Source organism: Aulonocara stuartgranti, assembly GCF_965226115.1.
Source record: "Aulonocara stuartgranti genome assembly, chromosome: 17".
In the NCBI taxonomy this organism is placed as follows: domain Eukaryota; kingdom Metazoa; phylum Chordata; class Actinopteri; order Cichliformes; family Cichlidae; genus Aulonocara; species Aulonocara stuartgranti.
Genome location: NC_138953.1, coordinates 34065292 through 34088034, shown reverse-complemented (window position 1 = coordinate 34088034; position 22743 = coordinate 34065292). Strand labels below are relative to the sequence as shown.

General features: G+C 40.4%; 1 protein-coding gene across 3 annotated transcripts in view; it reads right to left on the bottom strand.

Moving 5' to 3' along the window:
- The window catches only part of dock4b (dedicator of cytokinesis 4b), a 143936-nt gene that overhangs the window by 51438 nt on the left and 69755 nt on the right, over positions 1-22743 (bottom strand). For all 3 annotated transcript variants that reach the window (XM_082510636.1, XM_082510638.1, XM_082510637.1), the window contains exons 13-22: positions 14624-14749; positions 11651-11775; positions 10950-11112; positions 8454-8560; positions 6234-6387; positions 5246-5343; positions 4924-5007; positions 4129-4229; positions 3241-3322; positions 1262-1432 (exon numbers count right to left, since the gene is read on the bottom strand). In XM_082510636.1, the coding sequence (XP_082366762.1) occupies positions 1262-1432; positions 3241-3322; positions 4129-4229; positions 4924-5007; positions 5246-5343; positions 6234-6387; positions 8454-8560; positions 10950-11112; positions 11651-11775; positions 14624-14749 (1211 nt within the window). The remainder of the gene's footprint in view (positions 1-1261; positions 1433-3240; positions 3323-4128; positions 4230-4923; positions 5008-5245; positions 5344-6233; positions 6388-8453; positions 8561-10949; positions 11113-11650; positions 11776-14623; positions 14750-22743) is intronic.

Below are 22743 nucleotides of genomic sequence, written 5' to 3'. Positions count from 1 at the left end.
ACTATTCTGCCCTGAATCACTGGCCCCACTTGGATTTAGTCAGAACTCTGGCAGGCACGGATTACGTGGATTAAGCTGAAGGACAGCTAGGATTGCTGCCCATCACTTGTTTGTAGCTGGCTGTCAGATTCTCCTTCTTCCTGTCAGGTTTTGTCAGTTTCTCATTGAATAGTTGAGAAAAAAAGGACTAAATATCTCCCTTTGAGTCTCTCTTTTTGTAACACTAACGTTCTTCTTCTCTGGGACATTCTGGCAGAAGACAAATGCTGTTTTGTTTTCCAGCAACTGTCAAAGATGTTTTCTTTGAAGAAAAGATGTTTCATCCATTTAAATAAGGCAACAGGGGCCGTAACTGCCCAACTGAAGTAGCTTTTCTGAGTAATCACAGTGTTTACTAATTTTAGAATGCAGCATATCTAATTTTTGCATTAAATAAGCATAATTATATCAAAAAATATGTTCAAATCATGTTTTGGTTTTTTGCATTTTTACTTAACAGTATAAAATCTAAAACAGGAGTGACAGTTAAATACCAAATTGCCAATCTCAAGTTGTTCTGCACATGATAAATTCCATATGTGCAGGAAACAGTTTGCCTATCTGTATATGGGTTTGCTGCTTATGTTTTTGAGTGTGTATGTATTTGTGTATGCTGGCGTGTGTGTGCTAGATGTTACAGATTAAGTGGGATTAGTATTAGCCCGACCTGCATTCTCCCACTGCTATTGTTGTGTTGAGAATACAGATCAGAAGTCAGTGGGGGACTAAAACAGAGGTTTTCAGACAGAGCGCAGCTGGAATAGTTCAAGTTGCAACAGCAATCTGATTCTTGAAGATTAAAAGTGAGGTTTTTGCAAAAATGTGTAGTTCATTATGGCTTCTAAAAGAAAAGACATGTTTAGATTTTGTGTGGGTGAGGTGAATTAGGATTATCTTTGGGGTCTTTAGCTTGTTTTGTTTTGGTCTTCTTTGAAATCAGTGAAGGCAGCTGCCCTGCTGTGCAGACCTCCCACTGATTAAGGAAAACCTGCCACAGAAATCCCTGTTCTGCCTCCAAACCCTCTGGCAGCATGAAATTCAATTACAGCCAATTTCTCACCTTTCACAACTGCATCAACAGGAGCCCCTGAGAAAGAAAACATCAAGTGGCGCACATTTTCACATTCAGATTCACACAATCAGGCGCATGTATGACAAAGCTGCAAAGATCTTAAGATACGCTCATGCCTGTCACTGATTTTTCACACAAGCCCATACACACCTGTGTCTGTGCGACGGGCGTGGTGCCTTTGTTCTCCTGCGAGAGGAAGAAGCGGATGGACATGAACAACTCGTGAATGCAGACTCTGAACTCTTCCTCATTCTGGCCTCCTGTAGCGAGCGAAAAGAGCCGACGGGACTGGATGATGTACTTAAAAATGTACTCGCTGGCCTGAGAGGAAAGAGGAAAAAAGGAAAAAAGAATTTGTCTTCTGCCGCCTGATGGAAAAAAGCACAAAAGTTCCTTCCAGGGAAAGTTGTCAGATAATAGAGAATTCGTACATTTTGTCCTGATGAATTTCATCCAATCTCTTATTATTTTATTTATCTCAAAGTCAAAAGTACCAGACTATTCAAGCAATTCTGATAATGAATTCATCATTTTGAGTTTTTGAGTCAAGCATGAAGAAATAAATTGAAACAAAACAAATAAGTCACTCTGGCATTGTGATCTCAAGGGCCACTTGAGGCTGTCCAGTACTCACAGATGTTAATGTGAGGGTGCCCAATTTAAAAACAGTAGTAGACAGATTTACAGTCAGGGTGGAGATTTATGCTTCAGTGGGAGATGTACACCATAACCACAAACCCCTCTGAAACCAAATACCATAACTTACGGTGTAAGCTAGCGTGAACCTCCTTAGATATAACCGATGCAATAAAGTAATGTGGCTAACTGCGCATCGCATCGAACAATCGCCTACTTATTAAAAGCAATAATAATGATAGCATCAATATAGGGCTCACATATGTCAACAAATTCATGGAGGGAGATCACTAAAGCTACTGGAATACAAAAAGAACTTTGGATGCCAATTTGTTCTTTCAAGGAACGTAGGAGCAAATTTCCACACACCTCAGCAGTTTAAATTGTATCTTTTGTATTGTATCCAACTGTAACTGTAAGGGCTTAAAGCTCTGGACAATTAATAGAGCGGCTGCTTTGAATAACAAGTTGGTGCCTTTAGCCATCTGCTCGGAGATCCCCTCAATTAATGTAAGTCACTGAACTGGATCTCTCCGACTGTATGTCCCGTGGAAGAGGTTTAATGCAATTACCTGACAAATAACATGGCTGCTTATTTAATTGTACCAACATACTGTCAAAGACGCCCATGCTCCAGTTTCTAAAGTGAGTAAAAGTTTTATTTTATTTATAAGTTGACTTACATGGCAGCAGGTATCTGTGTCTCTCTGATAGCATAAATCATGCTAGCAGTTACATGATTTATTTTTCCAAATTAGGTCATTTGTGGGTATAAAACAACAAACAACAACACTGAGTAAAATGCCCATCTTGAAGCTTCAAAAGCAATAGCTGACATTGATGTGACTACCAACGCCTTTAATATACAGTCTATGGCAAAGTCTTGAAATACATGAATTTAAATAAATAAAACAATTTTATTCATGATAACCTTTAATTTTATTTTTATTGAGCTCATTTATAATATAGCAGTTTTTTGACAGTGATCCGCTTTGCTTTTTATTAAAAAAGGAATGTGCCTAAAGATAAGCACATCGACATGTTAGATACGCAATTAAACCCGTCTAAAGAGATTCTCTTGTCTGCTTCTACGTGGAAAAGCCTGCAAGCACATCTGCACTGTACCGCTTATTCATTATTTACTGCACTACAGATTACCATTTCACTTCTGGTGCAGAATCTATTCTGTGAATGTTAAACGAGGAGCCACAGTTTGGGTGCCGCAATGTGCTCCACTGACAGTGTGTCTGCATGAGTCATTAGAAAAATGTGATGAGGATTCCCAACACTAGAGGCACTGTGCTTCTGCTCATTAAAATTGCATGCAGTGTAATAGACACAGGTGGGGGATAACAAATGGTAGAAGAACGTATGAATTAGCAGGAGTGGCAGTGGATGGTGTCATTGTGTGCATGGGTGTATTTGTGTATCGATAAAGGCAGCTGCATTTACAGTTTGAAATACTGGCCTGGCTGTCTTTGTGCGTGCCTCACCTTGAGCACCTGCTGTATGTGATCCTGATGCTCTGCATCAACAATGCGGTCCACGTACCACTTCAGCACTTTGATCAAGTCCCTGGAGGAGACACACACACACACACACACACACACACCGTACAACTAGTTACCACTAGCTGCATTGCTTCTCTCACTGGATTTGGCAAATATAGATGAGACAGTGTTATGTTTTAAAATGTAACAGTCTATCGTCCATTATTTAAATGAACTCTGGTCACATTAATTCATCAATACAATACTACAGCCATGTGTAATAATCATGAAACTGCGGGCTGACAAGAGTAATAAAAGCTCCTAGCCACCCACCCACTTGTAATCTGTTTCAGTTTTTTTTACTGCTGCTTTAAACGGTCGAACTTTGAAATTAAACTCTTCAACTCAAGAGATCATCTTCATCCAGCGGTGCGCTTCTGACACATATGGCATTGAGTACTTATGAGAGTACTCTTTAAGTATCTTTGTTTCCTGTTTAGAACTTCTAGAAATGTGGCAGCGGTGTGTGTGCTTACAAAAGAAAGTTTAACAAAAATATCAGAAGACAGAAATGGGTACAGACTGAAAGAAACAACTGGTGAGGTGAGAACAGCAGGTGTGTGATGGAGGAGAAATGAAATCCAGGGAGACAAAAGTGAGCACAATTTTCTAATTCACTTTTCATCCACCAGGGGGCACCATAAGCATTTCATCCAATCTTCTATCAAAGCACATGACTGAGCAAAGCTGCCTCTCAGCATTGACGTAGGTTGGACTCTCTTGTCCAGCCTACCTCTTGTGATATCTTATTAGAATACAATGTGTGGTTCTGTGATGTAGCCTTGAAAATCTGCAGCATTTGTTACAAGTGAATGCTAAAACATCACATACCTGTAGGACAAAGCTCCAGCAAAGTGGCTTTCGATGTAGGTGTCCATGACTGGTTTAAAGTGCTGGAATTTGCTGTCCTGGAGAAGGTTGATGATATGGACCTAGAGTAAACAGAGAAGACAACTTAAAAAAAAAAATCATGTTGGCATATCGCTTAAAAAACATCTAAAGAATTCTGTGTATTTTAATAAAGTTTTATCTAAGATGCATGAATGTAAAATTGTGCCTTTCATATGAGGCTACGAGATTAAAAAGAAGCGTATTTACATGCTGCACACAAATCTCTAGAAATATTTTTAAAAACCCATCACTTCATGTCTGCAGCTTGTTGTATGATCTGAGCTTGTCCAGCCACAGAGCACAAGTCCATTCGTCCAACCTGTTTGATTGATCTCGAGCAACATAAAGAAAACCTGATGGCTACAGCGGCCCACTAGACCTTTTCATCACTGATAACGCCAAAGTGAGAGGAGAAAGTGTGCTTGTGTGTCAGTGTGAAACTGATTTGGAGAGAGAGAGACATGAGGAGACAGAGACAGAAAGAAAGAGAGAAAGAGAGAAAGAGATCGATCTCCGGGCTCACACTATCAGCTCAGTGCAGCATGACCAGGTTGAGATTGCTTCAGCGAGCTCTGAAGCGTTACATCACTAGATCTTTCTCTTGGAGTTTGTGTATCTGCTCTTACTGTTGACTCAAACACTATCAGATGGCTCCTGATGTGAAGAAAAACTGAGAATGCGCACACACAAAAAAGAATCTGCGACACGACTGAGCCATTTGGACAACTGACTTACCAGTGAATCAAACACCTTAAGTCCATATCTCTGGGAGCTTTCATCCAAAATCCCGAAGAGGGTGTCCAAGGTGTCCTGGAGAAACTGTTAGAGAAGTACAAAACAGGCTTTCATTTCCTCAACCTGAACTTTAAATACATTTTGATTGAAATAAAACAGTGACACTTCATTCTTAACAGTGAGCTTTACTGTACAATATAAAGCGCCTTGAGGTGACTGTTGTTGTGATTTGGCACTTTTATATAAATAAAATTGAATTGAATTGAACAAGGCAAGAAAAAGCAGGGCCAAATCATGGACGAGAGTCTGTCTGCTGGCCTACTTTGACAATCTCCGAGCCATCGATCTCCTTCAGCTTTGATAAGCTGTCGTTGATCCTCTCAGGGTGGGCTCGCCACTTCAACAGGTCCAGCATATCACCTGAAGGAAGACAACAAGGAGGGGTAAGATGCAAAAAGACACATGACTTACAAACAGTGACAAGATCAAGATGATCAAGATCAAGATCAAAAAAAAAAAAGAAAAACAACAACAACACAGGATTATGAGGATTATGAGAGCTGCGTGCATCTCACATCACAAAGCATCATCAGGCCCTTCAATTATAGCCCCAAAGCCCCCAACGTATCCAAACAAATGATGACATTTTCAAGTGCAGCAGGATGAGGGAGATAAAAAGTCATTTTCCTGTGCAGGATTCCCCGGACATACGCATGAATAAAACATAAGCTTCAAGAAGAAAGTCTTTTAGCTGTCTCTGTTGAACCTGAAATGTCTTTTTGCAATTTTAGACTCAAAATTCTGTTTGTGTTGTTACATTACTGATTTTGGTTGTCTTAAAATGCATCTCAAAAGATAAATAAACAAAGAGCGTTGCAACTGAATTATGCTTGTAACTTTAAAGTTTCTATTCAAACACTGACTTAGTCTTCTAGCCATGCTGAAATCCCAAACCCAAAAGCATAAGGACTTATTAGTTCATTAGTGAGTTTTGCAGATCAGAAGCCGTTCCTACCACCTTGCATATTCACTGGTTTGTTCGCGCACTAGGGAGGGGAACATCAGTTCAACACTTGCACAGAACCCGTCTCTTTGACTTCCCTTAACATATGGCATTTCTACATTTTCTTCAGCCTCTTTTGAAGCCCTGATTGCATTCTTTGTAACACTCGCTGATCTATAGAAGTACACAGAACCAGCTAGTGAAGTGCTGCACAACTAAACTCCCAATTAAAATCTGTAAAAGTGTGGCGGCCAAAAACAGTTCAGCAGGCAAGCGACCCAAATGTCGATGCCTGAGTCTTGTTTACCGTTCTGCGTGAGCTTGGTGGAGCAGAGGAAGCTGGTGATCCAGAAAGATTCCTTGGTTCCTTTCAGCGTCTGATTGTTAGACGGCAGGTTGGGCTTGGAGAACGGCTGCTTCAGGTAGCGTGAACAGTCAGCCAAGCTGGTGTTCTCCTCGCACTGCAAGGAAACCAAGCAAAAAAAATAAAGCACAACTTTTTTGAGCTGCCACTGGCATATGTTTTGGACAAGAGCAGAAGAATGCAACACTGAGGGTTCAAATGCCAGTTTGAACCCTCAGTGTGTCCGATTAAAAACAGAGAACGAGGGGAGATACAGGAAAAGGTGGATGATTTTTCTAATTACTTTTCAAAAAGATAATATTTGGGCATACCACATCAAAGATCTTGGGTGGAATCTACATCAGTCATATTGAGCTTGAAAGGATGAGTAAGGAGGATTCACACAGGCATCTTTTCAGGCTTTAATACTCCTTCTTTGCATTCATTTGAACTAAGTAATGACCTGTATTGCCCGATAACTGACCAGCAGATCCATCGCTTTGCTTTACTTGCAATAGTAAATAGTTTACATTTTTGTCTATTCAAAAGCTTCAGTGCTCGTTTCAGGGCCTAATCATGTCTGTAAATATTTTGTGAGAGGTAGGTGGTTGCTCTTTAACTTGTCATCCAACATCAAAATAAAGGAGAAGTTGATCCTCATGGTGGCTAATCATCCTGTCATATATTGAAGTTAGAAATAGGCTCGTTTCCGAACAAAAGTGTTATTAGCTTTCCTTGTAAATCTCTGAACCATCAGAAACCCCCAACTGTTGAAGCAATATGTGTGACTTCACCAACTGCCTCTGCAAGCTCCTTTGCAACCAACCTCTGAATCAGACCCTTCTTTTCATGTTGTGTCTGATTCCACTGTTATATCTGTTGTCATTAAGGCCTGGTCTGCTTGGTACCAAGAATCTTGTTGCTGCTCTCCTTCCTCACCCTCTTATGTGGGGAAATTGCTTAAACAGAGGCATAGATAAATTACTGTTTATGAAGGTAAAAAAACAAAAGACAGTCTTCTTTTTACTGAAGAGGTCTTGACTGAAATTAGATTGTCTTGTGTTATGGATTTAACATGCAGTCCTACATCTGAAGCTGTTTGAGCTCCAAAGCTACCAAAGAGTTTGGACTGCTCCTGTGTGTCTATTTTAGGCCTGAGGAGAAACTAGGCCATGCAGTTTCATTGAGCTTTTCAGCAACTTTCATCTGGCATTACAATGGGCCTTTACCCCCCTCTATGGTGGAGACACACAGGAAAAAGAAAGCAGTCCACTAAAACCAGCAGGCTCAAAACCTGGATTTTGGTAAGACTAAATCTTGCAACCTGACATGAAAAAGTACAAAGAAAATAGCATTTTTCTTTGTGTTTATACACTGTTGAACTAAACCATAGATAATCATAGAATAAATACATCATATTTTTGGACCCCTTACTGCCAATAAAATGCATGAATGCACTCATGTTTCTTTTCCTTCCACAGAACTGGACACACCCTTCGCCTGCAGCTGAGGAAAAGCATCTAGTCTGCAATTATTCCGAATTACACCCAAGACAGCATTGCAGCAGCTTTTAACTGGGGATACTGGTCATTTTACTTGTTTCAGACCTTTGATACGACAAACCTGTGAGTCGCTTAAAACGTAGGGAGAAAAGGTGAATCTAAATAAAGAGATGCAGACTAACAAACAGAAATACAGCAACACTTACGCCTGGTTAAATTCAACCTCACAGCTTGGCAATGTTATGTAAGCGGACATTACTCGCTGGCGTGCAACCCTGTAATTGAGTGATGCGAGCTGTTTGGTGGCCGGTGGCTCTTAACTGTATCATAAAAGACTCTCACAATTTGCCATTTAGAGACAATGATTCACGTAATCATATACAGGGCACAATCCCATCCAAATTATCCTTGACAGCACCTGTGAGATGCAAAACAATCAACAGGTTCAGTTAAGATCACGGCTAAGCTACAATCTACTGATGGACATGAGATGATATCTTTTTTTTAAGATATCACAATCTTAGATGAACCTACACAACACTGTGAAGGTTTCTGCAGTAAAAACTATATACACTATATATAAGCCAAAAACGAATATCCTGCCAAGAAGAGGTTAAAATTGATTTGGTACTCCCCCCCCAGTCAAAGCCTACAGTAGATGGTGAGGGTATGCAGGTCTTACCTTATGGATAATGAGCTCATGGGTGCCATCTGGCAGAGTCCTTCCGTCCTCTTGCATCAGAGGAACAAAGGAGTAGCCAAACAGTTTCTTCTCTCCCTTGTCTTTAGCTGTCAAACAACAACACATGGACGTGATATTGAGTCCAAAAATAGAACAGCCCAGACTGCGTCAAAACAAAAATGCTTTCTTTTTTAGACTTAACAGCAGCAAATTAATATGTTGAATTCTTAGTATGTTTCCAGGGAGAAGAAAAGTATTTATTCAAAGGCTCTGTGAGTAACCTTTGACTGCTGAAGGTGCCAATCAGTGGGTATGCAAGTGCAAAGATGTGCAAACGAAGTGCATGCTCCTGCTCATTTTAGCACAATCAAACATCAAGAGCATTGGTTGATATAGGGTAAACAACAGAGGTTTAAATATATAAAACCTGAGCTTTGCATATGTAAGGCAATTAATTTTAATTTTGAAACGTGATGTAATTTTTTTTTAATTTTTTTTTTAATAACAGGAAAATCTAAAGGACACCTCACCTGTACTCGGAAATTCACTACCCCTTTAATCACACTTGCATAACGGTAGGATGTGAGGTAACTAAGCAAAAAGTTGTTGTTTTTTGGGGGTTTTTAAGTTGATTTACTCTTTTGAGGGTTTCATTAATGTGGGAAGCTTTATCTGAAAGTTCTGGGCATAATTTGCAGTATGAACACATGTAATCTGATTTATCTGCTGCCTTAGCAGTGAAATGTTAATGCGTGCACAGCGGGAAGCAAAAGCGGAGCATGGAAAGTTTCTATTTCCTTTTATTGCAACACCAGTGATTTATTTAACAGTGTCTACTAGTCTGTTGTGAGTTTGTATGTTTGTGTGTGTTGTCTTTCCCAAGAGAAATACGTTTTTAATGCATCAAACTAGAAACTGTTGTCTCATTTCTCTCTGGCTTGTTATTCAGGTTTTCTACTCACAAAGACCACTAATTACCATTGCAATCAAAATAACATTTTTAGTTCTATCTGCAGCTTGGATCATGGATAAGGGGAGTACAACAACAAAATTTAACAGATAGGCCATCAGTCCAGTCATATATGCCATGACAATGAGAAGTTAAAGTGGAGACGGGTTATAAAGTGGCTTGTAGCCGTGCAGCAGTAATGGAGGCAGGCTAAACCACTGCCCAGGTACCCTATGCTAAGTATAAGGGCATCAGCATTGGCTGATGTTGGACCTGAGCCTAACTTTGCGTCCTGAATGATTGCTGGTACCATTATGCCACTGCAGTGCCACTTCATTGGGACAATCAAGGCAAGTACTGCTAACCCGGTGAAATCTAAAAAGCAATATCAATTAAAAAAAACAAAGTTAAAGCAGTCACTCTTGTTATATATAAAACAGTATTCATCCACTATAAGTTACTGCTTGTTTGCAACATCCTTTAAATTACAGCCTTCTTGTGGCCGCAGTTTGTAATTATCTCAGGTTGCCTTTTTGTAAAGAGTCCAAACATGGCAGTTTTGAGGCTCTATAATGGAAGGAACTGCTTAATAATTCACATTATTAATAGAAAAATAAGTGCAAGACCCACACGCAGTAACATGCCGTTTTATTCATAAAAGGTACAGCTTCTCTTGTAAATTGATTCAACTGGTTCAGAACTGTACTGTATAAACAACCAGTTAATAAAGCATTGCACAGCTTATACTGGCAGGTCCTTATTGTTCCTATTAGCCCCATTTAGAAGCAACACTGGATAATAATGAGTTCAAAAACAAATTAGCAGTTAAAGGCATAGTCAGAAAACCAAACCTTCCATTAAGCCTTAACTGAAAATGAGAGTGTGTGCTAATCAGAATTTTGCAGGCAGCCCTTATAACATGTGTAATATGGCCTCCTCAGTTTGGTGTCACCACAGGCTTAAATTGGGATCTTAATAGGCAGCCTTTAGGTGGGAATACTAGCACTGCCAGCAGTAATAAGGCTACTATATCTGCTGCACACAGCCACACAGCCTCACGGCTTGGCATAATAATATCGACTTGTTATGAGAGAAGAGACCGGGCCTTCTCCCCAAAGCACAGAAAGAATGTGAGAGGGAGTGAGGCATACTTTGATTATAATTAAAGTTTTGTCTCATTAGGAAATGAGAAGTTGGACAAACTAGTATCAGTACCAAAGTAAAAAAAAAGAGCTTAAACACTTGGACACCGTCTATGTGGAGTGGGCACAAGGCTGGAGGGCTGGTAGGTTGAAGCAAGCAAGGAAAATGAATACTTCTTTCAAAGGTTTATCAGTGATGTGCCTGGAATTGCAGGGCACAGTGGAGTCAGTGCAGGATGTCTGGTCTTTATCTTCAACTTCCCAAGGTATTCAGCTGTGAAGAATGCAGCTCCTCACGCATTCACACCACAAGCCGACGGTGTATTAAAATGTGCGAAAACTTGCTAAAAATGTGGTCGCTTAACCTTTCCTGAATAAATAAACGACAAACCTATTTTCACTTACTGGAGCAATGTCGAAACTCAAAGCGGACGTGCGACCCCCGAAACATGTCGACCGGAATAGGGAGCTTGATCTGGTCGCCCCAGCGGGGACTGTTGTTGTGATACAACACCAAGGAATGGTACTCATCCACACTTGGTTCACCTGAGCCAGCTGTCACATGACCCTGAAAGATATAAAGAATGTTATATTATATTAACGTTTCCCAAACAACAACAGAAAAGTCAGAAAAGAGAATGGCCTCAAGGGCGAGGCAGACCGAAAAGGACACTGTGAATTAATATATCAGCTCGAAATGTGTTGTAAACCTTCCAGAGCCAACAAAAGGCAATAAAGTGAGGAAGACAAGGTTTACATTTGTGTTTATGTGTTTTGGATGGGGGTTGCGTGCCATGTAGTGGCAGCAGCAGTGACAGCAGGGTTATATTTGACTCTATTTTCTGTCCAAGGCCTAGGCTGTGCAGGAAACCACAGAGGCAGACTGTCACAGTGCTGCACCAGAAATGGGCAACACACTAGAGAGACACTTAGCCCTCATCTGGGTCAGCAATGCTTAAATGAAGAGATTTGCTCCAAAAAAGACGCTTTTTTTTTCCCTTAATAGTGTGCAACTGGTTAGGGATTTAAATCTATTAGCCTTAGTTGTTGTGTCTAGCAACAAAACTGTTTATATTTGCTAAGTAAGACACAAAAGCAGTGTTCACCTTTAGGATCTGTCCATCAATATCCAGCACATACACGGTGATCTCTACATTCCTCGCCACGCTCTTCCCCCCCTTCTCAAACTCTCCTTTCTCCAGTGTGATGTAAAGGTCGTTTCTCATCACTCCTGCAGGAAAGAGGCAACAAAGCATTGATTATGCACATGAGCTAGCATTATTAATGAGAGCGCTGCAGATTCTCTGCGTAATTCCTCCTGGCAGGGGTGGACAGCGTTTACATTAGGTGGCATTTGATGATATATTTTCTGGTGACATGAAATATGACATCTGGCTGTCAGAATGTTCAACAATTAAAGACTGCTCTTTGTGTGTGTGTGTGTGTGTGTGTGCGTGCGTGCGTGCGTGCGTGCGTGAGATGGGGACACTGGCATTTTTAAGTAATCGAGAAAAGAAAATAGTAATTGTTATAACATTTTAACATGTCAAACTGTCATTGTGGTTGAGCCTGACAAAGGTCAAAACAGGGGGTAAAAGGGGGAGGATGTGGATTTTGTTTGTTAAAGCAAAGAATTATCGACTCGTGAGGTTGAATACATGTACTGGGCTTTCAACCAGTTATACCATTTTCTTATTACTCTTATATGTCTGAACAGGTGAGCAGTATTTAATATTTTACTTGGGGGGGGAAGCCTGAAGGTATTAATTCTGGGGGGGTTTTGTTCTTTCTTTTTTTTTCAGATATTTAATAATTGCTATTCTGTTTGCTTTTTAATGATTTCTGAGTTTTATTTATTTATTTTTTATCCTTCATGGGGGCCACAACCCCCAGGGCTCAGAAGCAAGGACAGCACATGAAACGATTCACAAACACAAATCGCACAAATGAATAAATAATGTACGTGTATTCAAATTGGAACAGAACCCTCACTCTTTCCTATTAATCAATCTATCCCAGGACATAAGCTTACGGTAACTGTGCATATTCATACTGTTTGGGAGCATAATCATTGTTCAGTATGACTTCAAGCTAAAAAATCTGACTTATAAACAACCCTGCAACAAATGCAGCCTTTTCTGTGCTTCTCATGTGCTGCAATCTGGGAAAATAATCTGAGGAAGAAATAATCTTTGTCTTTGTTATAACTGCAGCTGTTCAATGACTGCAGCCATTCATATACGGTTTCCTGTGGTGGGGGAGTATAAATGCAAAGTGTGCTGGGTAAGTAAGAAAAAAAATGTATGTGGTTTGACAAATAACTTCGGCAGGTTTCAGTGGTCGTGTCTATCATTAGAGTTAGCACTTATTATCTACTCTTAATCAGACCGCTACACTCTTCTTCTTCTTCATGATGATTTCGACTATATACATTCACCCCAACGTTATACATACAAGTATATGTACACACTCACACACATACACACAAAGAGCACAGGAAGGTCGACAGGAACACTTTTTTTTTTAATGTACAATGGGAAAAGAGGAAGTGGAGACGGTGGGGGGAGCAGCTGGACGGAGAAAAGAGTCTGTTTGTGTGTGACAAAGAAAATGAGAGGAAAGATCGCACACAAAACGTGGAATGAGAAATAAGAGGAAAAAGGAGGAAAGGCAGTCTCCTTTGCTCCTTTGCCCATGGGCAGACTTGCACAAGCAGAAAGGGTGAGAGCACTCAGCGTTAAGGGTTTGTAGCCAGAAAAAGACAAAGGAGATGGTGTACATAAATCTTTGTTAGCGAGGCGCTGGGGGGGCCCACAGTATGTGGTTCCTCTATATCTGTGTGACCAGACAGCATATCTAGCTTTTTTAAGACATCAGCTTTTCTGTTGAAAAAGTCCCCTTATGTTCAGCTGCCTCAGAGAGCTAATTCAGCCAGTAGTTTCCTTCCCTACTTTTCCCCGGGCGTGTGTACATATAAACATGTGGCTGTGTATTTGGTACCCAGGCGATAAGACCCAATTCAGCTAAGCCCGAGGTGCATTTACAGAAGCAGCCAAGTGTCATCTCTCTACCTTTAACAGCATGATTCATCTTTGTGAGGGTGGAATTCAAATATCTCTCGATTCATGCAGTAGGCAGAGATGTTGGGTGTAAACACGACAACTATAATAAGAATAACTATAATAATTTTGAGACAGGCCAACAAATACAATACAAAACAGAGTACCAAAACAAAAAAAATATACTGTTAACAGCCTCAAGTCTGTCAGCTAAAACTTTATGTAACAAACATTGACGTATGATAGGACGCATTAGGTCTACCCACACCTGCTGGCTGTGCAATAGTTATTGGAACCCCGTATTTACAGACAATAAATATGTTTTTACCAATAGCAGCAGCAGTTTATGTGTGACAGAAAAAAACATTAGGAGGCGCAGGTGCTCAGTAAAAACCCCTCTGTCATAATAAGGTGGGGGCACTGTTCAAATCATCCAGCTATGGCCTGGCTGTCTGCTAAACAGCCTAATACTGTCTGATGACTCGGACATTGGTGTGTATATGACAGTCTACATACGTGTGAGCTCTGCTCTCGCTGTAATAAACTCTCGACCCCTTGCTCAATGCTAGCTTTGAGGGATTACAGCCACTCAACGTGAAAATAAAGAGTGTATGAATGGAACGACAGACGACCCTTCTGTCACCCGTGATCAGAAAAACAGCAATAAAACGAAATAAGAATAAAAACACAATTCTTAGTTAGTTTTGACTCAGCCGATAAGCAAAGCTACACAACAAATGGTTCATTGCACCCTGAGGGAAATGAGCGATTATATGAGAGACTGATGTGATGTGTCACATCAAATAAGCGCTTCTACTGACCCAAAGACAACGTGAAGTGAGTAATGGACACAGTTATCTTGCTTTATAGAGGTAAATTGCCCCCAACTGTAAATGTGCCCTTTTTAAATGACACAGCGCACTTATTTTTCCACAACACCATGACTATTAGTCCCCCGGCCCCACTTTGACAACAACTGCTTTGAGACCTACAAAGTAATGTTGGTTTGTGGTATCCTACCTGGCATGATGACATCAGAGAAGCCCAGTTTCCTGGTGATTGACACACCACGGGTGAAAAGGACCATGTACTCCCGTCTTAGTTGATCTATATCCCCATGGAGGAGCTGCAAAGCCACTGCCAGACCTAAAAATCAGAGAGTGATAACATTCATTAATGAAATATCATGTTCTCATCAATTTATCATCTCTTACCCCTCACCAAAGCTCAAAATATATAACAACCATATTCCAAACCATATACAGTTAGCAACTTTAAGGCTGGACGAAAATAGCACGTTCACAAGAGCACATCTCAAGTTTTATTCCAGCAGACTGGATTTGCAAACCATTACACCTGTCAGTGATGACATTTACATGTATAGAAAGCAAGCAGACACCCACACATATATAAACAAGTAATGCAAACAGTCTGCGAGTCACCCCGCAGCTCTTTTTTTATTAAGAGGAAATCCTACATGATGGCTGTCGTCTCAGTTCAATATCCTTATGCAATAACTCCAAATGTCAGCAGAGCTAAATTAAAGCGTCAGCTTGTATTTAGAGCTCAAAACGCATCGCCTTGATGTCTCTGCCTGTCCAGAGAAGCAGCTACATAAACAGCCTCACAGCAAGGGAATATGCAGGAGACGAGACGACGACAACAATTATTATTGTTGTGCGTGTTTCGGGGAAAGTTGGGAGGCAGTGGTGAAATGGTTCATTAGCTGTAAGAGGTTTGAGTCAATGAGAGTCAACAAAGAGACGTGACTTGTTTGCAAACTGGGTAGAGACACACTGGACTACACTACCTTACAGAAGCAGAGAAAAAGAAGAAGAAGTACAAGAGATGAATAGCACGTTGAAAGCATAAAATATGTATGTTGCGTCTGTGATAATGTTACCTGTAGAAAGTGCCTACGTGAAGCCTATTTAAACAGGTTCTAAAACGGTGTCTTCTGGGTAATTTTCAAAGGCCACATATGACAGTACAGCAAGGCAAAAGCTTTCAGCGTCAATGGTCAATGGTAACTTTATTGTCCCTGATGGGAAATTGATTCGCAGTATGTCAAAACAAACAACAAACATACAGCCAACACATCACGTACACTCATTAAAAAAATACTATAATATAATATAAGCCTGATAAAACAACCTAGATATTCCATCGAAAAAAGTGCAATGTGCAATGGCAACAACACTTACAATTTAGTGTTGTTAATTAAGATAATAGCACTAGGTACAAATGACAATTTGTGTCGCTTTGTCTTCACTGCAGTCATTTTATAACGACGACCTGATGGAAGCAGTTGAAAATCGTTAAAGAGAGGATGATCTGAACACAACAGGACAGAAGTTGCCTTCCTCAGCACCTGCCTGTTATAAAAGTCCACAAGCTGGACCTGAGACCTCCCTGAAATCTTGCCCGCCACTTTAACCAGATTGTTAAGTCTGGTCTTATTATCCATGGACATACTACCGTACCAAGCAATGATACAGAAAGTTAAAACAGATTCAATAAAACTTTTATAAAAGAGAGTCATCATTTCAGATGAAACATTAAAACCTCTCAACCTCCTTAAAAAGTGTAGCTGTTCTTTCGATATGTCAGTTCATTGTGCATTCTATTTTAACACAATTAAATTACTTACCATTTTCTAGTACTTTCAGCTCATTCTTACCTGAACAAACTTTAAAAATTAGTGTTCACCAGATTAGCATGCCTAATGGTTCAGTCACGCTAGCGTAAAAATAGGACGATAACTTCCTTGTAACTAAGAACAATCAGTGGTTGCACCACAACTGCACTGAACTCTTTTTTTGCATTGGTAAACTGACTGTAGAGGCTGAGCATGCAACTCCTCTAACCTCCGTTGACCATTTTCAATCACAAGTGTACAGGTCGCCTGGTGGGAAGCAACCTGCCTCCAAACAATTGCAGTCTGACGCAGATTGAGTGCAATCACTCTCAGACACACTGGAAATAACTGCCCTATAAATCATACATACAGACAGGTTGTTCACACATTGCAATCAATCCGAGTCCCAGTGGATTTATGCTTTAGTGTTAAATCTGTGCTGCAGGTACACTATAACCACAAACCATTCTGAAACCCTCCAATGTAACATGCACATGACATGCACCCTCCTAGAAACGTATCCAAATGTCACCATCAGTGCAGTCACAAGTGGTGTTTGCCACTTGCACAGGCTACGTCGTAGGATCTATGCAGATTCTCTTCAAAAGTTTAATTCAGGTGTCGGACTGTGTTGACAATTGCAACTCACTGCAATGTGTCTCTTTTCAACCTTGTACTTAGCTGGTTATATTCTGGTTATACTCATAGATATAAAGCAAACTTGTCAAGCGACATTTTTATGTTAAACTGCCACGCTGCTGCAACTACGTCACTATTTGTGGAGAAATTTCTCAATTTGTGTTTCAAATCTCAGAAGTTTGGGTTCTATCTGAGATCTGAGTTTGGTTTTTAAACCCTTAGTTAAGCATTTGCATCTCACTTTTGCTCTATGTCACTGTGGACAAGCTGCAGAGCCACTGTCAGGCCTATAAATAAGATAATGATAGCATTCAATATAGGATTTCAGCATATTATAATATCATTGCATCATAATCCTGTTCCAAACAGTAAACAGTGAGCAATGTTGTATCGCTGAGATAACAGCGTAATCAAAAAGTGACAACCCATTTTATTACAGTAGACGAAACTTGTAAACCACATAACTAAAATGATACCAGAGATAAGTGACAGTTGCATGTATGAAAACCAAACAGTCACATACACACACATTTAAACAGGTCATCACTTGCATCCATTACTGTATCTTACTTTTGCTTTAGCTGTCTACCAAGTGTAACAGTGAGAGTTGGTGAATTTGTAGACAAAACCAGTCAGTGCTGTTACTACAGACGGGTATCAATACAAATATAGATTGCAGGAGTAATGCAACTTTTTCCCTTAAAATTCGCAGCTAAGCTGTTTCACACATGAACTTCACACAACCTTATTCAAAGTTGCGTGAAGTTCATCTGTGGCGCACATCACGAAGAGTCTACTTCCGATGCATTCGTGCTAGTGGAAATACAGGGTACGTTACAGGTCAAAGCACCGGAATATTAGCTGTGCTTTTGACCATCAGTGCAATCTACTGACTTTGTATCAGGAAGCAGTGAAATAGATAAATACTGCCTTCTATTTGTGTTCCCACATGTTCCTCTGTTGGCTGGCTTACTCGGGGCTGCAGAGCACATGTGAAAGGGGCTTTAGATTTTTCATTACAACTGAAAATTACTGTAATTGCTTTATTATTGTAAAACTGAACTCAAGTCAGTCTTAATTTCACTTCGACCAAGCATATTGTATTTTCCGCTTTGTATGTAACAACAACAACAACAACAACAAAAAAACAAAACAAAAAAACATAGACCTATGTATAAATGCACAGCCTAGGGCACAATACAAAAGTTTGACGTAGACAGATCTTCTTTTCATTTGCTGAATGGACAAATCCTAAAACCCAGTCAGAGGTAACCACAAATGGTCAGTCAGCTTTCTTTGTTAACCTGGGCTTTTGATTCAGGCATGTTCATAAAAAAGAGGTTGTTTGACTCTTCTTCAGCACAAAAAGAACCTACTCATTTCAAACAGAGGGAACAGGTTGGGGAGACATATGAAGGTTCTGGCAAATTACAGCACAGGTCCTGAGCAAATGTGATGAATGTAGTTCAAATATGAATCTATTGCTAATCTCTCACATTATAGCTGCACATTAGAGCTTCAAACTCGATATGTTTAAAAATGATGCTAAACAAGACCAATCAGTTTTCATAATGAAGTTTAAAAAACAACAACAACAAAAATACTTGGCCAAGTGAAATTAACCAATTCATTAAAGATTTTCTGATATATAGATATATAGATATATAGATATATACACATATACATATACATACACATATACACACATACATATACACACACATATACACACATACATATACACACACATATATATATATATATATATATATATACATATATATATATATATATATATATATATATATATATATATATATATATATATATATATACACACACACATACATATACACACATATACACATATATAATATATATGTATATATACATATATATTAGGTGTCGTTTGGTATATATACATATATATGTATATATACATATATATTAGGGGTGCAACGATACTCATATCGATATTGAACCGTTCGATACAGTGCTTTCGGTTCGGTACGCATATGTATGAACAATACAAAATTTGTAATTTATTTTATCAACTTTCCTTCTGACAATGCTGTCTGCGTTGAATCTGCGTTCGACTACTCCGCCTAGGCTGCACTGTCGAGCGCAGATCCACTGAGTGCTCAACACAGACAGCATCGTCAGAAGGAAGAGTGCAGGGCAAGCTAGCGAGACAGAAGTTAAGCTCTCCTTGTAACATGGCAAATTGAACCTCCCCCACCCTCATTCAGATCTAGCGTTTGGAATTATTTTGGTTTTCATGTGACGTATGACTCTGAAGGTAAGCGCGTCATGGACTAAAGTAAAACAGTATGTTGGATGTGCCACAATGCTCAATTACATGGGTGGGAACTAGTGTGTTAGCGCAGTTAGCTCGTTAACTCGTTGGCCGTCTAAGCACGGGGCGATCAGGGGTAGCTCGTTAACGGAGATTTGCCGTGTTGTGGCGTTAACGTCATTTCAACGAGATTAACGCTGACAGCACTAGTGGGAACACAACGAATATGACTGCACATTTACACCGACATCATACTAGTGCAAAGACAAGTGGAAGTAGACAAAAACAACACACATGCATGCTACAAACTTTACCCGAGTCATTTAGACAGCCGTTAGCACATGATTCTCCTTATGGGGACCTGATATGTTTAATATTGTAGCGAGCTCAGACAAGGAGGAGACGGAGGTGTCGTTTGGTCTTGCTTCCCGTTAGCTAGCCAGGGAGCACCGCCGTTTATTGACATCTGCAGAAGAACACTGCCGCTAGCTAACTGCTCAGCGCGGCAACCGCACAGCAACAACAACAACAACACACAGGGCGCCCTCTGACCCCGGAAGGACACACCGTCGCAGCGAGAGGGCGTCACCCGTCACTATGGCAACATAAACAAAACATAACTGTACAAACAGAACCCCGGACAGCCCTGACCCGCTACATAGCCCCCACCTAAGGGGTCAGTTGTCCCCGACGACCCCATTACCCCACACAAAGTCCTGCAAATGTCCAGGTGCCTTCTTTTGGCGCACCGGCCGGTCACGACCGGCGGGGGAAAAGTCACTCGGGTCAGAACATGGGGTGCCACCATCATCCCACTTCTGACACCAATGTGGCGAGCTCAGACAAGGAGGAGACGGAGGTGTCGTTTAGTCTTTCTTCCCGTGAGCTAGCCAGGGAGCACAGCCGTTTATTGACATCTGCAAAAGAACACTGCCGCTAGCTAACTGCTCAGCGCGGCAACCGCACAGCAACAACAACAACAACACACAGGGCGCCCTCTGACCCCGGAAGGACACACCGTCGCAGCGAGAGGGCGTCACCCGTCACTATGGCAACATAAACAAAACATAACTGTACAAACAGAACCCCGAACAGCCCTGACCCGCTACAATATGCTGCTGAGAATATAGCCCAGAAGAAGCGTATAGTATAGCTTTTATTTTGGAAAGAGCCATTTCTCTGTAATAAACTCTCTCTCTCTCTCATATATATATATATATATATATATATATATATATATATATATATATATATATATATATATAGAGAGAGAGAGGGAGAGAGAGAGAGAGAGAGAGAGAGAGAGAGAGAGAGAGAGAGAGAGAGACTTGCTCTAGTGTTAGCGTTGTGCAGTAAGTTCATTTTACTTAATGCATGGAAATTCCTGACAGCATGTTATTGCAACTGCACAGCCTCATTCATGATCTTACTTACAACATAGTTATGGATACACTCTGTGTTTATACACCACTTTCCATTATATCATTACTTATTGTTAATCTCTGGCTCTCTTCCACAGTGTATCTTTTGTCCTGTCGCCCTCCCCTCATTCACAATGGTCCTGCAGATGGCTGCCCCTGCGGTCATTTGAGGGACCGGTATTCTTCCTATTAAAAGGGAGTTTTTCCTTCCCGCTGTCACCAAGTGGTCACTCATCAGTGGCTGTCTGATTGTTGGGGTTTTCTCTATATTATTGTAGTGTCTATGAGGACCTATGAGGCAACTGTTTTTGCGATTTGGCACTATATAAATAAAACCAGTTTGGTTTGAGAGGTCCGTATGCATAAACACACTACCCCAGAAAAAGATTCTTTATAGCTAGTATATAGCTAGCTATTTTAGTTCCCATATTGTTACCATGGTGATCTAGCCAGGTTGAAAGAGAGTGCCCTTCGTGACTTTGAATGCGCTGGCTTTAGGCTGTAAACCTCCCTGACCCATCAATCTCACTGCATAATACATTACTTGGTCTTCTGGTCAAAATAATTCAAAAATAATACAGTCCATCAATAGTGTGTTCATTGGGGCACAATGGCTTAGTCAGAAATGAAAAGGAGAGTCCTCTTTAGTTCAGGGGAGACCTTTTTTTATCTTTTTCTTTTTTATACCCTAATCTGCCAAATCTGATTCAGTCTTGGGCTCATATAAACGAACACACACACAGTCAGGCTTTAAAGGCTATTGCGGGGCCAAATTACTATTCCTGAATGGTACACGTTGCTGAGTATAACAAAATCACTCTCAACCTTTGCTGCCCTCAGCCCACCGGACCTGCCTCTTCACAAAAAATTAAAAAAATAAAAAAATAAATATAAAAAAACTGCAAAAACAAAAACAGTTGAGTCGTCGCAGCCTCTTCTGTCACTGCCTACGCTCGCAGTGTGGAGGTGGGAGCTGAATTATCTACCTGACCTGACTCACACAGAGCCAGATTCTTATGAAATCCCTCTTACAGGTTACTGGGTACACGCAAACAAAATCTTTGTTCATCAGTACCCTCTCTTGTCTTTTGAATTCAATTACCCAAAAAGCACGGCCGACCCTGAAACACACAGGTAAAAAAATACTCATTAGGCTCTAGGAGAACAAAATAAGTCTCCAAGTCTTCCCGTCTCTCTTCCACTTTACTGCAGAAAACAGCCTGGTGTTCTTCTTATTTTTCGGGGCAGTGTATTCATCTTCCCCCTTGCTAATTGGCTGCTAATAAGAGACTTCTGGCATACTGCCAGTTCAGTTTTAAAGGAGAAAAACACAGTGAGACACAAATCATGATCCGCACACACACATACACACACACACACACACACACACACACACACACACACACACGGAATCGTGCACAAATATATAAACATGCACACAAATCCACATTATGTGTATCTCACTCTGCAGCACACTTGTTTTAATTGCCCTCCTGACACTAAGTGTAATAAACTGTAGTTCTTAAAGGGGATCTATTATGCTCATTTTCAACGCCGTGTTTTTACTGTCGTGCTTTCTAGGACAGTGGCTTCGCATGATCCTTACACCTTAACTTACACAAGGTTCATCCTCAGTTCATCCACTGTCAGAAAAGAAGCTGTTTTCCATCCTCTGCCTTTAATAAATCCTTCTTTTGATTGGTTGCCCCACATAAACAAAATGATTTTTACAGTATTAAAGGGATACCTTGTAAATGCTACTTGTAATAATGAGATTGTATTACTATTAGGGCTGGGTATCGTCACTGATTTCTAGAATCGCTTTGATTCCGATTCACAAGGCCCCGAATCGATTCGATCCACGATTCGATTCAATTCGATTCGATTCGATTCGATTCAATTCAATTTGAATCTGTGAAATTTTGCCTCAGACAGTCAGAAATATTATAATTCAGATCAGTACATTAACATATTTTTGTATCTATAAAAAGGAAGCTGACACTCGCAAGACTTTATCAAAGGTGTGAGCATCACAGCAGATGCCTTTGTGTCAAAGTAGCTGAAGATAAAACACAGAAAAACATGAAGGTGATTTTCCTGGCCTGGGATTTTATTAGAGACACAGCTAAGCGTTTTGCATAAATTT